General features: G+C 33.0%; 2 protein-coding genes across 2 annotated transcripts; both read left to right on the plus strand.

The window, feature by feature from the left end:
- Positions 1-550: 550 nt before the first annotated feature.
- LOC113392193 (peptidoglycan recognition protein-like) lies at positions 551-6,489 on the plus strand. The gene is made up of 4 exons (XM_064215322.1): positions 551-674; positions 3,074-3,278; positions 5,663-5,778; positions 6,262-6,489. Exons 1-4 carry the CDS (start codon positions 614-616, stop codon positions 6,453-6,455), a joined length of 576 nt encoding a protein of 191 aa, XP_064071392.1. The 5' UTR covers positions 551-613; the 3' UTR covers positions 6,456-6,489.
- Positions 6,490-13,722: 7,233 nt separating this feature from the next.
- LOC113392182 (peptidoglycan recognition protein-like) lies at positions 13,723-18,074 on the plus strand. Its single transcript, XM_026628471.2, has 4 exons — positions 13,723-13,952; positions 14,887-15,088; positions 15,924-16,042; positions 17,761-18,074. The coding sequence occupies exons 1-4, from the start codon at positions 13,892-13,894 to the stop codon at positions 17,976-17,978; spliced, it is 600 nt and encodes a 199-aa protein (XP_026484256.2). The 5' UTR covers positions 13,723-13,891; the 3' UTR covers positions 17,979-18,074.
- The last annotated feature ends 320 nt before the right edge of the window (positions 18,075-18,394 follow it).

Consider the following 18,394-nt stretch of genomic DNA (forward strand, 5'->3'; position numbering starts at 1 on the left):
CGTATACTAGCTGAATCTGCGGCTTTACCCGCGCGAAACTTACAAAACCAATTCCCGTTTTAGCCCCTTAGGGATGGAGTTTCGTAAAAATCTTTCATAGCAGATGTCTATATCCTATAAGGAACCTACCAACTAAATTTCAAGTTTGTAGGTGTTATAATTTCTGAGATTTCGTGATTAATAAGTGAGTCGTATTTCGCTTTTGTATGTATATAAAAGATTTCATGCGAATTAAGATAAAAATATATATTAAGAAAAAAAAATAATAGTGCAATATGAATTGTAACGTGATGCGAGTCGGTGAGTTTGGGTTCTGATTACGTGGTCGTCTTTGCTGATATGACGTCTCAAATAAGCGCATTAGTTACATCGGAACAGGTTTCAATTGGTCATGGAGAGGTTTTTATACCGTCACAACCGATTCGTTTGGCGATCTTCGTCATTGGAAATACGAAACTCTTGTAACTGAGCTAGAAGTTATAGGGGGCGCACCGAATCCCATTTTCCCTGTACAAATACGACTGTTATCATATTATGTTTATCATTTTCATTACAACAGCCCGAGTGAGCGCGTGTTTTTGTGTTAGAGAACAATAGTGCTTCGAATTCCGAAATGGAAGTACTTAAGTTGATATTTTTATTATTTGTGATTTCTCCGTTAAAAGCCGCTACGGGTGAGTTTATTTTGAAATATTATTAGGACGGGCAAATGGACCTCGTGATGGTCGGTGGTCAACACGGCTTAAGGAATTTTAATAGACTTTTGCGCCCTAAAAATAGTTACCATTTCTTACATAGCCTATGCACTAACAACCTTGTGGACTAAAATGTTATGGTCCTTTGTGGCTGTAGCTACACTAGCTCACTCACCTTTGAGACCGGAACACAACAACTCTAGTTATCGCTGTTGGGCGGTGGAAAACATGATGAGTGGTACCTACACAGATAGGCTTTCACAAAGCCCAACTATCAAGTTGATGGTCTCATTTTTTAAATTAATATAATTGCGTGTCTAGTTTATTTGTTAAGTTCTGTTGTTTTATCGTATCTGTTTATACGATAAAAATATATAATTTATCAAGCACCTTACGATATTGATTAAATTATTCACAAATAACGCGTATTTACACACATGCATGTTCTTTATTTCAAAGAAACAAAATCAATAATAAAAAGGTGCTTGTACTTACTTACGCGCGTGAAATGTTTTACTTCTTCGGTGTAATTAAAAATATTCTTTAATTGCTTTTTATCACCAGTGTTATAACCTTCACACAACGATTTAAACACTCACAATTTGTAATAATTGTAAGATGTGAAGTTGTCTATTTTGAGCGACATGACTTTTAAGTAACCGTTTAAAGAGCAACTGTGTGTGCGTATTACTATCATATTACTTGGTGGTAGGGCTTTATGCAAGCGCGACTGGGTAGGTACCACCCACTCATCAGATATTCTACCGCCAAGCAACAGTACTCAGTATTGTTGAGTTCCGGTTTGAAGGGTGAGTGAGCCAGCGTAACTGCACGCACAAGGGACATAACATCTTGGTTCCCAAGTTTGGTGGCGCATTGGCGATGTAAGTAATGGTTAATATTTGGCGGTGGTCACCACTTACCATCAGGTGGCCCATTTGCTGGTCCGCCAATCTACGTCATAAAAATATACATAACGTGCGAAAAGAAGTATAACTTTCGACAAAAATTCGACAATAGTAGAAAAGCAGAGTGTTTTATCACAAGTATTTACAGCAATACTATAAAGATATATTTAAGGTAGTACGTTCGAAAGAGTTATTCCTAATAGAAGCAAGCTTTTCATTGTTTAACTAATCTTTTAATCCTCGATTAGGGTTGTTATAACGTTTTGACAAATACCCTTCCAGAACGCTTAACCAATCAAGTGTGATCCAATTTTAACGGCATTTAATCCGTCTTATGAGAACAAAGTTAACAAAGATACTTATTTAAGAATTAAGAACGAATAGGATTTTCATTTTTTATCTTCTTTTAGCTCTCGAAACATAGTCGATCTAATATCTAGTCTATCGCAGTTCATACCTATGGTTTTTATATCGTACAAAAACCCATTCATGTTATTGATCTATGTCTACCTCTTTAGTATAGTTCAAGCTCTGATTCGGACCAATAAAATCAATTTAGTTTATCTGGCAAAACATTCTCAGTAACAGTTCGAATGTTTCCAGAGGTACAACTTTGTAGTCATTGGTCTAGTGTTTGAATAAATAAGCCATGTTTATAACGGAAGTATTATACTTGATTGTTTCAGTTTTTTTTTATTTAATATTTATTATAATACCGCTTGCCATGGCACGTGTAAATGTAGTTATCGCTTATAATTAAGGTTGCATTAAACCTTAACCTAACGCTAAAAAACATAAATAATTGAAATTTAAAATATTCACAGATTGAAAAGAATAATCTTTATGTTATAACTGTTTTTTATATCTGGTGATAGTAAAAAAAATATTGGTATTCTATGAATATATAAATGAATTTATTCTATAGTAGAGCCTGGGTAGGTTAGACATAATAAAACATAAATAATCAGCCTGTAAATTTCCCACTGCTGGGCTAAGGCCTCCTCTCCCGTTGAGGAGAAGGTATGGAGCATATTCCACCACGCTGCTCCAATGCGGGTTGGTGGAATACACATGTGGCAGAATTTCGTTGAAATTAGACACATGCAGGTTTCCTCACGATGTTTTCCTTCACCGCCGAGCACGAGATGAATTATAAACACAAATTAAGCACATGAAAATTTAGTGGTGCCTGCCTGGGTATGAACCCGAAATCATCGGTTAAGATGCACGTGTTCTAACCACTGGGCCATCTCGGCTCTGGTAGGTTAGACGTATGATTGAAATAATTATCATGGTATGATGAAGCTAAGACGAGTAACAAAATGGCCAAGTGTCTAGAACACGTGATTCCGATCATTAGATTGCGGGTTCTAACCCGCACGTGACCACGATTTTACAATTAACAAGAATTTTAATGAGAAAACTGTGCATTGATATACAAATAAGTTAAATTTAATTCTTTGTTTTCAGTTTCTCAATGCGATGTTGTGCCCTTAGCACAATGGGGCGGTTCCGAATCAAATCGAAAAACAGAACTGTCGAAACCTGTAAATCTAGTCATAATACAACACACGGTCAGCCAAGAATGCTACACTGACGATGACTGTGAAAGGATAGCCAATGGGATCAGAAATTACCAGATGGAAATATTGAATTACGACGACATTGGTCAATCGTGAGTATGATTTGAATTTCGAATTTTTATCAGCCAATTGGGAAGCTGAATAAAAAATCGCGACTTTTTCCTTTTAATACAATTGGTTAAGAACTAAAATTTACAAAATATCACATAAAACAAAATATATGTTGATGAATATCTGTCGTCATAATGTTCCAGTTATGATAATGATAATATATGATAATGATAAAAGGTGAATCAGTTGGACGACCATTGTGACGTCACAAGCGCTCCGGAACAACTAAATGTAAACAATTATTTTAAACTAGTTTTCGCCTCGCTTTTGAGGGTTGAGGAGGTTTTGTTGTTAAAATTCAAATTAATGATAATGCATTTATATATATATATATATAAATGCAACGGAAAGCAAATGATCACGTCGATGATCATGACAGTGATTGATCACCCTTAAACGTAATAGTATTAACATGTTGTTATGGATGTCAAAATATTGTGATGTTAAACTAGTAAGCCGAGATGCAACAGTTGTTAGCGGATGCGTTATATCGACGCGATCCCTCAGCCCCTCTAATCCGTGCCGAAGACGATTATCACTGTGGTTTTCGTAGGTACTAATAACCCGGTTTCTCACCAAATAGATAGGCACCCTTCTGTACCCATGATAGCAAGCTCAAATTACTGAATTTTCGTGTGCTTGTATTTATCGCTGGGTGGTGTTGTAAAGCCAGTCCCCATATTGGTCCTAGGGCAAAAATGAAAATGAAAATATACTTTAATCAAGTAGGCTTTTACAAGCACTTTTGAGTTTTATTTTATAGAACTGTATCAAACGTAAAGCTACCGTGGCAGGTTGACGTCCAATTTGGAATAAATGCCCTGATATTATAATAATTACATATTCAAGCAAAGTAAAATGAATTTTCCGTATAATCATTATAGCTCAGATACAAATTAAATAGTACTCGTATTACTCCACTATTTAATCTTTGATGTTAAATTATTTTGTACGATATATATCCGAATATTATCTGTGAAAACTTCAAGAATGCTTTTAATAACTGTGTATTTTATTTCGTCGTAAGACTTGTTTTTTGGCAATTTTTGGCAATTGAATATTACGACAGATTGCAAAATGCACTAAAAATATATTTTTAGATATAATGTATTCGTGTTTGTGATATTATTTATTTTTAAACATTAATTGCTATATTTTGTCAATAGCACTAATTGCGGAATATTTTTGACGTTATAAACATAATAACAAACAGAATTATAAGATTGCCGATATAAGATATTATAAATAGAAAATATCATGTCTATTTCGATTTTAAGGAAGGAAAACGAAGAGATCGTTTCTCCTTTCATTTATAGTATGATCCTAGCACATAAAGACAAATAAGTATCTTTTTTGGGATTGGACAAATGTATCGCGCTGATAATTCACATTTTTTTGTGTGTGTGACTTGGTAGTGTAGCTCAAATCCTTGTACAAGCCTTTTTTTTGATAAACTACATTTGTTCTATTTATTAGTAAGTTTTTATATGACGAAAACTACGAATATACTCTATTTTATGTAAAATGAAAAATAGTTTAAAAACTTAGACCAAAAATTAACGATAATATCATTGTTGCCTGTAATTTGATATAACAAGTATCATGTACTGGGTTTTTATCAGTAATGGGTTTCATTTGGGTTTTACCGAAAACAATGTTTGGTAAAAAGATTACCTAATCAAATAATTGGTATATATATATATGTATATATATGATTCGTCGTCTTTGTCGTATACGTAGTTGGAAATTTCTTGACAGCACGAAGATTTCTAGCGTCAACCAACGTTAGATGACATTCAAGTATTAAGGAATTATAATTCAATAAATTTGGAATGTAGAATCTTAAACAGATAAGACACCACTCAAATATGCCAAAATATATTTAGTTTACACACAAAACAAGATTTCGTAGACTTGTTTGTCGAGCTAACTGGAGTCAAAACTCCTTAATAATGATCTCACTAGTGAAATTGTTTTATACCACCTTACGTATAGTTAAAATGCTTATGTGCTAGACTAATAAATGCTTATAAAACCTATACCTGCTTATGAGCGATTAAGAGGCTTTTAGTCTCTAGTTCAAAACTGGGAACCAATCCAGCTAACGTGTAACGGATTCCTTTAAAAAATTTACCTCAGCTTGGTCGTTACTGAGGACAAATTTTATTTATATCGAACTGTTTGTTAAATAGGAAAACGGCTGAACGATAATAATACGTAGGGTAGCCCGGGCTACCCTATTCCATCGCCGACCGCAACAAAGCAAACGGCTTTAGTCGAATATCGAGTGAAAACATTTTGACATTTTCAATTAAAGGATAAATTTTCTTTAAAGATTCTCATACAAATGCTATTTCATTTTCAGGTTTCTGATTGGTGGTAACGGTAAAATTTACGAAGGTGCGGGGTGGCGAGTCGGTGCACACACAAGAGGATACAATGACAGATCTATTAGCTTGTCTTTCATGGGCGATTTTAGAGGTATGAATCTACTCTAATACATGAATAACATATATTTTTAAATAACTTTTTTCGCTGGATAATCCCTTTAAAGGGTTTCCTCCATATGATGCGACATGACTCCCACTCACCGGTTTCGACTTCACCGGAATACCTACTAAAAACTAGCAATCCTTTCTCAATACTTTTAATTTGTGGTAGCACTTTGTGCATGAAGTCTAGGTGGGTACCATCCACTCATAAGATATTCTACCGCCAAACAGCAATATTATTGTGTTCCGGTGTGAAGGGTGATTGAGTCAGTGTAAGTAACATAACATCTTAGCTACCAAGTTTGGTGGCACATTAACGATGTAAGGATTGGTTGATATCTCTTATTGGTTTTAGTGACCATTTACCACTTATGGGCGATGGCCTATTTTCCCGTCCACCTACCTATTATCGCCTAGCAATAAGAGTAATCCTGAAAAGAGTGTATTTTGATTTCGATGTTTCTTATTACAGATAAATTACCGACACCTCAAGCCTTACAGGTAGCTGAAGATTTTCTGAACTGTGCGGTTTATAAGAATGATTTAGCCATGAACTACTATCTCGTTGGTCACCAGCAGCTAACTTTCACTCTAAGCCCTGGCGCCGCGTTACAGAACCTCATACAAAGCTGGCCTCATTGGGTGAAGGATGTTAGCCAAGTTTAAAATGGAGAGGGAACATTCGATATTTGTCATAAAAATAAATATTTTTCTAATAAATAATCGTAAGATTTTTTCAAGGCATTCTAATATTTTGTTTTACTATAGCTGAATTGTAAATAGAAATGATTAAGAAAACAAGTATTATTGTCTTAAATTTGGTGACTAACAGTTCTACTGATCATGTTATGCTTTACCTGTTTGAAATATTTCATAGTTGCATCTTTATTTCATTAATGGCTGTACCAAATATATTTTTAAGATCTAACTTATTGAAAATTAATGAATAATAATTAGTTTTAGTTAGTTTACTATTTATTGTTGGTTTTAAATAAATCTTTAATATATGTGTTTATTTGTTTTTTTTTATCATATATAAAGCAATAAATATTCATTCGAGTAGATATGTATTTGGGAATCCCCTCAAAGCGGTTCTTTGAATAAATGATTATCACCATCATACAAATATATGTTATCTCATATGATAATCTATAGCAATGATTTCTAATCTTGGCGTTTTAGATGAGAATAAGCGTCGTCTTATAACAAAATAAAATATCTGTAAGGTTGTCCAGGCGTCATCAGTGTTCTATATAAAGTAAGAATTAGGATTTCTGAAAACATGGAAACATTTAAAGTGAAATTAAAAATATTCATACACTTAAAGTCTTGTAAATATTTATAACATCCATTTTGCCCAAATATATCAGAGCACGGATGTCGTCATGTAAATGAGTTCATTCAAATCGTCATTAAAATGGTAACAAGCAAAGCACCAGTTGGTTCTAAGCATCCGAAATCTAAAATATGGATCGCATTAAGAAAACAAACCTTATGGTAATACAATTTAAGTCCATTTCACAAATCAGATACCTATTATAATATTTCTGGCGGTAGAAAATTTGCGTCATTTAAAAATAATCTTTACTGACGAGTCTTCGAGGGGTATCTCCCACTTTTCAATTATAACTTCCGGTAAGTATTGTCATATTTAAAACGAATAAAAGCTAATCTCGGCAAATTGAATAAGGAGTCGAATAATTTTATTTAACAAAAATGGTTACGTACTTTTTTATTTTATTTAAAACAGGTAAGTGGTCATCACCGTAAATAGATTTGGTACTGTAAGAAATATTAACCATACTTTACATCGCCAATGGACAAATGACTTTGGGAACTACGAGTAAGAGGTTATATGCTTTAGTACTGTTGTAGTAGTTCATTCACCCTTCATTCGGAAGACGAAAATATTAAGTATATCTGTCTGGCGGTAGAATATGTAGTGAATGGGTGGTATCCACCCAGATGGGCTTGCATTTTATAATGTACGATTATATAACTTGTTACCCTGATAAAACTGTAACGTGATATACGTTTATGATACGTTAACGAAAAATTATCTTGTCTCTTGCAGACAAAATTCATCTCAGTTCCGTCGAAGCAAAAGTGTATAATTAAACTAAATTCGTATGTAAGATTCTAGCTCTTTACACACGAGACTCTCCGTTAAATAATATTGCATATTATATTCCACTGGCGACACAGGTGCAATTTATTAATAAACTAGCGACCCGCTCCGGCTTCGCAAGGGTGCAATGCTGATACTAAATTTATTACAGAATGTCTTTATAAACAACATTCACAGATTTTTCAGTCAGTTCAAGGTCAAAAATTGCAATGCAAAGTAAGCGCAAAAAATGTGTTTATTTACGTCATGGCATTAGAAACCTCAAAAATGATCAGTGTTGCTTTACTATGTTTTGCATGTATTATACATATAAGCCTTCCTCTTGAATCAAACTATTTATTTAAAAAAAATCGCATCAGAATCCGTAGCGTAGTTTTAAAGATCTAAGCATATATAGTAATAGACAGACAATGGGATGCGATTTTGTTTTATACTATGTAGTGGTTTATTCACGGTTTATCGATTCAAATGTGGGTAAAATCAACTGCTAAAGTTATGTACTTAAGCCAACCATACTACAGTTATCCGACCTCCCATATCCCGGTTGGTAATCGATTGGGAAATATGGTTTCGTAAATAGCCTGTAGTTTTATACTATAATCTATAATATTTATAAATTGTTATTGAGAGGGCACTTTTGAAGAGCGACATATACTATTGCAGACTTGTCTACAGGTCTTGTTAAGCCTTACGATTTTCTAGAACATTGATTTGATCTCTTAACGATTACGAAGCGTACAAAAATAGTTTTATTCCCAAAATATCGCAATAGTTCAGAATTTTTGTATAAAATATTTACTAATTATATTCGTTTATCGCTCTTTCTAGAGTTCATCTTAAAAGTGATTGTAAAAACCGTATTAGCATCTGTTAAATAGTTAAAAAGACGTAACAGACACACAGACGGCAAACAAACATAACAAAGGAAAAACAACTGTGTGTTTATACTATTAATAGACATAGATATCTCTGACATGCAATATGTAGTTACTGCTTTTCGTAATTTACCGTGCTAAATGTCACAAGAGAAACCCTCATAATTTTAAAAAACATTATAAAATTAATTATATCAAAACATTCAAGTGGGTACTTGTGAGATTAAATTGCATGTGAGTTACCAAATAATGAGGTCCTACGTATGTTTCCTCACGATATTTCCCCGTATTACCAATGAACACTAGTTAAACATATTATGTGAATTCGGCGATGTTGGCCTGAAGTGTTACCCGCAATCTTCAGCTAATGCACGGTTCTCTCCCATAGCCTCTGGCGTGAATTTCTGTACGTATCAGCGTTACATAAAATCTTCTCAAGAAAGTTGTGTACGAAATTATATTTAAATATAATTTATTAAGATAACGTCAGTTTTGTGTTTCTAAGATCAAAGGTGAATATTTAAAACGGTTGTATAATCATCTATTGTATGTTAATAATATAATTAGTATGTTAACGTTTAAATAACCGATTTCAAACTTATTTGGTTATTCATAATGAATTTTTAAGTAATGGCCTAAAATAATTTATCAATTATATTTGTCACCGAAAGAAATGTTAAGTACATCCATTATTAACGCATGGATAGTATATTATATCATGTAAACTAAAATGTTATGTCCTTGTTTCCGTAATTACTGGTTAGACTAATAAAGTACCCGACAGTCTAATTTAAATTGAAATAGTTTAGTAACGTCTAGTTAATTGGACCGTCATACGTTTAAAATACTTTACATAGTAAATGCTGCTTAATTAAGACACAATGATTTCTTAATATTAATGTATATTACATAACTTGATATACATATGATACTCATATTGTAATCTCATTCTGCGCATCTGTTTATTTGTCTATTTTACTGTTATTACTCTTTCACGGCTAAACATAGGAGTTGGACTACATCAAATTTGTTTTTATTGATGAAGCAAGGCTTACTGAATAGGATACTTATTTTACAACTGAAACTTGACGACAAACCCTAAATTGCAAGCAAAGCCGCGCAAAAGAGCGGCGACTAGTTAATATTAAATTGTCAAGGAAATTTAGGTTAATTTCTAATTGTATATGGAAAATACAAACTTTAGTTTATAAATATTAAGAATGATTTTTCTCGAGGAGGCGCCTTTTGTTATTTAATCTCTTATTATATTTGATGCAGTTTTGCTATTATAATTTAAAAGGCGCATACATTTAGACTTAATGCGTATTGCGTATATCGATAAGCATATGGAGCAGAACAGCGTTGCAGAACTATCGATAGTTTACCTCGAAAACTATTCAGGATATCGATAGTACTATCGATAATATCGTTTTGATCAATACTATCGATAGTATTGATAGCCCTCCGTGAGCAATACGAATACGCCAATACTATCGATAGTTAAGGAGTTAGTGATAGTTTATCGATAGTCTATCGATAGTGGACTATCGATATGCAACACTAGAGCAGTATCAAAAATGGAATGAAAGTTACTATGGAAATTGTTATTTTTTTAGCTATTAATATGGAAATTGGGTTAGTTTCGTTGTATAAAAAAGTGTGTTATGTCAGCATTTCTGAAAATTCATCCCCTAAGGAGTTGAACCCTAACAAGTGGTAGATGAACAATTGACATGGAACTTGTGGGATCCTCATAGTGTTTGTCCTAATGCGGAAGTAACTTTGCACCAAGACAAAAGGTTAATAGGGGGAAATCGAAGCAGGTGTCTTAAAATTCCTCAAATATTTCCTATGGAAAATCCTAACCCATGTGTATGAAATATATCGCTGTCTGTCATATTATAAGGAAAGGAATTATATTTATAGCCAGCTTTTTTATGATTTAAGAAAAAACTAATTCATTTAAAATTAAAATTAATTTATTTATTATTGACGACCTCCGTTTTCGAGTAGTGTGTACACCGGTTTTCATGGGTACGCCACTCCGAGGTCCGGGGTTAAATTCCCGGCCGAGTCGATGTAGAAAAAGTTCATTAGTTTTCTATGTTGTCTTGGGTCTGGGTGTTTGTGGTACCGTCGTTACTTCTGATTTTCCATAACACAAATGCTTTAGCTACTTACATTGGGATCAGAGTTATGGATGTGATGTTATCTAATAAATATTTATTTATTATTTATATTTTCGTTGAAAAAACACATTTTCGTGTTTTCCTCACATGTGTACGGCATGTGAGGCTCAACGGGGCCAACTGCACCGAAATATCGTCTAAAAAACCAACAGTACTCGCTCCGTCTTTACATACATACATTACACTTCGTCGTCGGGATCGCTTAAACATACAACCGTGGCGTATTACGTATTAGTACATATATTTAGTAATAAAGTTACCTTAGACAAATACGCAGTCAAACAAAAATAAAACAACGATAGTTTTTAGTTTGGTAACTTTAAAAAGGCAATATTATATTTATTTATATTGATTTCTATTAGTACTTTTAGGTACTAAATAATTATTAATAACAATTCAATCACTAATCTGGCTTAAGTTAATTTTAAAGCGTATTCGAAATCACTATTACAAGAATAACGAACCAAGTCTAAAGATAAACTTGAAGTGTTTATCGTATATACAGAATATTAAATTTGACTTTTAAGTGAGTCTTAAGTATATTTGTTACTATACCAATATTTACGTATTTACAGAATTATTGATATTATAAGTGATGTATACACTTCACTACAATCAAAAATACCTATAAATGTATATATTAAATTATTCTTTTTATTGTATAGCTAGTAAACGAGCAGGAGAATTCATTGATGGAAAGTGAACACCGCTCATGGACATCTGCAACACCGATGGGCTAGCAGGAGCGTTGAAATGTGTACGCTCTTTTCTTGAAGGCGTATCGGTTCGGAAAAACCACTGGCGAAATTTGGTTCCCCAGAGGTTGTGTGAGGCAGTTGCGTTTTTGTGGATTTTCGGACATCTAGGTGTAGCGGGTGAAACTTGAAATTCTGACGCTATGTCCCATGGTGAAATACAGCAGCTGAGATTAATGCAAACAATTCCTCGGAACATTCCAAGTGAAAAATAAAATATAGCTAGTTTAAATGCATAAAGTTACGTACAAATAATTGAAATAGATCAATTTAATTTCTCATTATAATATAGCACTATTCCCCTGCGATACAAACATTTCAAACTTATCTATCGAGGAATGTATAATATACCGACGATACGGTTATAATAATATGGATAGGGTTATCTTAGTGTTAGTGAAATTAATAATAATACAATCTTAACACAAGAATTAATTAAGATTTATTGAGTAATTGCATAAAATGACGAAGATATCTACTAATTTCATTTTTATAACTGTTTATCTAGTTTTTAATAGAATGTTGAACTAAACGAAGACCCTACCTCATTTTAGGTAAATACGTACTTATATAAATCTTAAATTATACCTTTTTTTACTAAAACAATAGTAATTAATTAAACTTATTGCATAATAAGTACAAGTTAATTCTATAAAGGAGAGAAGATCTTACTTTACCTTTTTACAGGTTAATCTATAAAATGCTATAGTTACGACAGATTATAAATCAAAATATACTTTATTCAAGTAGGCTTTTACAAGCATTTTGAATCGTCATTTAACAGACTATAAGTATTAAGTCAAGCTACCACCGGTTCGGAATGTAGGTTCTACCGAGAAGAATCGGCAAGAAACTCAGTAGTTACTCTTTTTCAACATCTAAAAATACAGTCATGTTAGTTAACTACAATTATATATGTATGTAATATATTCTGTCTGGAAGGCAACAACTCAACGCTTTTTTATCATCTGTATAATTTTGTGTCGAATAATATGCCTTCTTTACCAATGTATTTTTTACAAATGATTCGAATTTATGAAACGGCAAAGCTAAAAATATCTGCGGAATTTTATTATAAAAACGGATACCTTGCCACAAGAATGATTTATTGCCTTTGTGGAGTCGGAAACTTGGCGTTATAAGTTTACTTATTTACTTTCTGTGCACATACAATGATTGTCACTGATTTTATCAAAGTGATCAATGTTACTGTGAATATACATAATATTGTTGTAGTCCTCAAGAAGTACGATTCTTTTTATTTTTTTTTTATGTTCGATCGCCTGAATAGTCAGTTACAGTATAACGCTACGAACGCGAATGATTTTAGGCATACAACTTAATTAAATAAATATTTCAACGTATAATTTTGTAACTAGTATTTGTTATCTGTGGTCTCAAGGTGAACATTTATCAATGTTATTACGATGATTTACTTTACACAAATGTATGTTAAGAAAAGGGGGTTCCCCAGTTAATTCTTCCGAGAACACGTAAAAAATGTATGAATATTAAAACGTCGAATTTATGAAGATGTTACTTAAATTAATATGTTATATTAGTTGATTAAATTAATAAGTATGATAAAGTCCTTACTTGTAATTTTCTGAATCTAAGGAAACTTTTATAATTAAACAATTTTAGTTGTAAAAATTATACAAGCGGTCTGTGTGTTTAATTAAATTATAAGCGACTCAAGAGATACAGCTGCGTTACAGCAATCTCAACGGTGCATTCGTATAGTTTGCAGTATCTAAGGATCATTATTGAATGTATTTTCATAGAATTTTAATTTAAGTTCGCAGTAGTAACGTTGAAACAATTAACAGCAGCGAGATCACTATTTACATAAATATTTAAATATATTTTGAACAAACAATCTTTAGCATTACAAAATATACAATCTTTTATATTAAATTCACAGGGAATAATAAAAAAAATGTCAAGCGCAGAATTAGTTCGTAAAGTAAGGTTTCTATGCATCAGTGTGATCGTCACTAACTTATCTTTCCATCTCTATTTCTTCTATAGCATCAGAAAGGGACATAATGAGGATTTATAAATGTTTCACGCAACCGATAATATTATAAAGGTCAATAACATAGTGCAAAACACTGAGCAGTCTTGTATGTGAGTTTGGACAAGTCGGTACAAAATGATTTTTATATTCAGTGTTTTTGTTAGTATTCTGATACAATTAAATTCGGTGGATGCTGGTATGTATTTTAAATCAAAACATACACTATTTAAGAAAATTCCCAGGAGCACTAAATCGATATTATTAAAAATGTTTTTGAAATGATTATCAAATTTAATTTGCAAAACATTGTAAACGTATAATTTTAATCACTACTTATTATAATGTTGTTTATAAGATATAACATCCCCTCTTAATGGCTCCACTGGCGGGATGGTCCGTGTCCTCCCAGAGACAGACTTGCAATTCAACGGTTATCCCGTTATGTTATGTTAGAATATTCGTGGAATATTCATGAAACCATCTAAGTATCTATTTTTTATTTTAATCTGCAATCAGAATTTAACCAATTTTATTTATTTTAATTTAATTTAGCTTCTAATAATTTATATACTGTTTCATAGTTTTTTTTTTTAATTAAAACGTTTGCACTAGATATGAAATAGATTTTTGAAAGTTATTTTGACCGATTTCAAAAACATATATATAGTAGAAATCGCAGTTGTTTTGACGGCATTTGTTGAAGAGTTCGGTTATCTGTCTCCGAAACTCATCATTAGATCTTTACGAAATTTAAATGGGACCATTTCCGAATTCAATAATTTACATAAAAAATGGATATGTATATGTGACGACGGTATACTCGAACGTGCATATTTGATATATGTAAATATTCAAATCGAGATCCTCCTTTTTGTATAAAGTCGGTTTCTAATGATAATAATATTTGATTGGTCTTGATTTTTAATTCAATCATATTTTTTTTGGAAAGTTTACTTGAATAAAAAACATTTCATTTTATTAATTTTTGTGAGATGACGTCAGTACAGTAAAGCTTTTTATTTGTGAGTTGTTTACATTAGTTGATTGAATCTTTGAAAGTTATCTTTATCAAAGACAGGTTTTTGCAGATTTGCATGCAGAGTGACTGTTGTTCATTTATCTCCTTCCAGCCTGTCCTCGCGTTGTCACTAAGAAAGAGTGGGATGGCCTGAATCCTTTACACGTGCAATACTTACCCCGACCAGTTAGCGTGGTAATAATTCAGCACACCGTCACTCCAACGTGCAGCACTGATGCGGCATGTGAGGATATTGTGCGAAATATTCAAACCGTGCTCATGGAGCAAAATCAATTTTGGGATATAGGAATGTCGTACGTATATATTTTTTGGTGGTTTTGCTTGTCGTATAAGGTGTATGTTTACGTGTCACGGATGAAACATGACGTGAAGGCAAATATACATTGAAGATGTAAGAAAAATCAACCAATCTTTACATATTCAATGTGCTACCAAAGTTGGTAGCCAAGATGTTATGTCTCTTGTGTCTGTAGTTACACTGGCTCACTAACTTTCAAACCAGAACACAACAATACTAAGTATTGCAGTTTGGCGGTGGAATATATGATGTATGGGAACCACCTACCCAGATTTCAAAAAACTCTACCACCAAGTAAATTGATTCATATTCTTTTTTACTTATAGACTATCCATCGTATTTTTTTTCTCAAATAGCACTGGTGGATCCCAAGATTAGCGCGTTCAAACACTCTTCAGCTTCATTATATTAGTATCAATGTTTATTTAATGGCTTTTAGCCATGGGTCACCTGATGGTAAGTGGTCACCACCGCCTATAGACAATGGCACTGTAAGAAATATAAACCATTCCTTATATCGCCAATGCGCCACCAACCTTGGGAACTAAGATGTTATGTCCCTTGTGCCTGTATTTCCACTGGCTCACTCAAACTTGCAATCGGAACACAACAATACCGAGTACTGTTGTTTAATGGTAGAATATCTGATGAGTGGGTGGTACCTACCCAGACGGGATTGCATAAAGCCCTACCACCAAGTAAGTTATTAATATAGTTCAGATATAATTAGCATACGCGAATAATAATTATAATATTCGTATCAACATTAACTTGGTGGGATTATGACTAGATTTTTTAATAATTTTGATTAATATATTCTGTTTATTCAGTTTCCTGATTGGTGGGAACGGAAAAATCTACGAGGGCACCGGCTGGTTACACGTCGGAGCTCACACTTACGGATATAATAGTAAATCTATCGGAATATCGTTCATCGGAAATTATAACAGTAAGTATAATTTATATTATCAGTAAGTCCGTGGTTTCGACAAAATAGAAAAGAGCCCCCTTCACACAATTAACGATCAAAAGATCCAACGACTTGGTGATTTTTTGGATGGTCGTCCACATGTTCATCAGTACTTAGTAAGTTAATCATGAGATAATAAATAAATAAATATAAATAAATAAATATTGGACAACATCACATACATTACTCTGATCCCAATTTAAGTAGCTAAAGCACTTGTGTTATGGAAATCAGAAGTAACGACGGTACCACAAACACCCAGACCCAAGACAACATAGAAAACTAATGAACTTTTTCTACATCGATTCGGCCGGGAATCGAACCCGGGACCTCGGAGTGGCGTACCCATGAAAACCGGTGTACACACTACTCGACCACGGAGGTCGTCAAAATATATAGTTTAAGTAATGAGTAAGGGGGCGGGAAATAAACCCAGCAAACGTATTACCAAGGATAATTGATATCAAGAAGACGACATCGTGGCGCTGATGCAGGGAGGAGGGCTTGCGGGTCGCGAGATTACTTTTGCAACTCCTGAGAAGCGAGCTTCCCATAGCCTCTCTCCACGCGATTCCGAAACGAATACCATAAATGTGATCAATAATGTTTTTAAAAAGTATTATTATATAGTTCTATCTCGTTTCAGTAACGTTTTTTTTTATAAAAAGTGCTCTTAAATAATACGATTTCTCCTCCCCGTTGTATATTGAAATTTAGTCTTTTTTCGTTACAAAACTCGAGTGAAACCAGAATATACAATAATAACAATATTATGATGGCGTACAAATCATTTAGTAGTAAAATATTAATGAGGGTTAGAAGGAAAAGAGCAAAATAGAATTTCGTTCTGGAATATTTTTTGGGGACGATGAATTCGGGCGTCGAATACAAATCGAGAACATTCTGCCAATTTTATTAACATCGATGCCGGAATATTAAAATCTTAGACATGCATGGTAAAATAAATAATTTATAAACAACCTTAGGTTGATAAATATGATATGTATATTTGAGAGAAAATTCGTTTCCAAGCATTTTACGCGTCCGGAGGAATTAGATCTGGAATACTTAAAGTTTACATGAGAAAGAGTCCAGAAATCTAACACTCATATTTTGTTTGTTTATACATTATATCAAATAAAATAAACCATTTATAGTTTACGTTAATTTTAGACTTCATACATGTGACTGAACACAAAATACCTTGAAAAAAATTCCTTACCAAACCATGAAATGTTAACTTGGAAATAATTTATCTTAAAATACGTTTGTCGGGTGAAGTCTACCTTTTTTTGCAAAAAATTACGGTTAAATATCTACCAACGGACGGACACTAGGAAACGTAAACATTTATAAAATATTTTCTTGCTTACATCAAAGTTTTTATGAACGTTTGGGACGAAATGATCGAAAAAAATGGGAAAATATGAATATTGCAATGAAGGTTCTCGACTCCAGAGAAATACATATTAGAACAAGTATATCAAGTATACTATATATTACAAGTATATCTATGCAGCTTTTTAGAAACATAGTTAGCAATCCTTCTTAAAAATACCGATGAACAAGTTTTAAATGTAGACACCGGTCATACCGGTCACAATTATAATTTGGTTGTGATATTCTTTAACATAACCTAACGTTTATCGAAATTAGCTTGGACTTTTTGTGAGGGTACCTTTGTTTTATTGTTTCAGATGACGAGCTGAAACCTGAAGCTCTGGAGGCAGCGAAGGCATTAATCAAATGTGGGGTGGAAAAAGGACACTTGACACCAGATTATCATCTCGTGGGTCACAAGCAACTGATTGCGACGGAGAGTCCAGGGAGAAAACTTTACAGAGAAATAAGGACGTGGCCACATTTCTTAGACGATGTTTCATCCATAAAGAATGCTCAAATACGTAATAATTAATTTTTATTCAATTCAATCAGAAAACAGTCAGATTCATATCATTGAATTGGAATTGAATCATTAATTGAACAATTACGAAGAGAGTCAAGTCTTATTTTACAAACTTTTATTAGAATTAATTTGTCTCGGTATGTGTGTGTCCCTTTCTCTTAACCTAAACGGATCTGAAATTGTACATGTTGATTCAGAAAATGCCTTTTGTTGATGACCATGACCTGTTACTGTATATAAGATTATCTCCTTATGAAGGAACACCTTATCATCTTCTCAACTTTATAAAAATTGTATAAATATTTAATTGTTATGACTAAATTTCAGTATAAGTTCACGTTGGGAATCAAGTTGACACCCGACTAGTAAACTCCAACACAGACACGAAATTTCACGCATTCAATTGTGGAATGCCGTTATAAGCT

The sequence above is a fragment of the Vanessa tameamea genome, chromosome 7 (genome assembly GCF_037043105.1).
Source record: "Vanessa tameamea isolate UH-Manoa-2023 chromosome 7, ilVanTame1 primary haplotype, whole genome shotgun sequence".
NCBI lineage: Eukaryota > Metazoa > Arthropoda > Insecta > Lepidoptera > Nymphalidae > Vanessa > Vanessa tameamea.

Excerpts from the sequence above, each read along its gene's own strand:
- LOC113392193 (XM_064215322.1), top strand. The coding sequence starts at position 614 with ATGGAAGTACTTAAGTTGATATTTTTATTATTTGTGATTTCTCCGTTA. Across the intron at positions 675-3,073 it reads TCCGTTAAAAGCCGCTACGG|TTTCTCAATGCGATGTTGTG; the intron begins GTGAGTTTATTT and ends CTTTGTTTTCAG. Across the intron at positions 5,779-6,261 it reads TTTCATGGGCGATTTTAGAG|ATAAATTACCGACACCTCAA; the intron begins GTATGAATCTAC and ends TTCTTATTACAG.
- LOC113392182 (XM_026628471.2), top strand. The coding sequence starts at position 13,892 with ATGATTTTTATATTCAGTGTTTTTGTTAGTATTCTGATACAATTAAAT. Across the intron at positions 13,953-14,886 it reads ATTAAATTCGGTGGATGCTG|CCTGTCCTCGCGTTGTCACT; the intron begins GTATGTATTTTA and ends ATCTCCTTCCAG. Across the intron at positions 16,043-17,760 it reads GTTCATCGGAAATTATAACA|ATGACGAGCTGAAACCTGAA; the intron begins GTAAGTATAATT and ends TTATTGTTTCAG.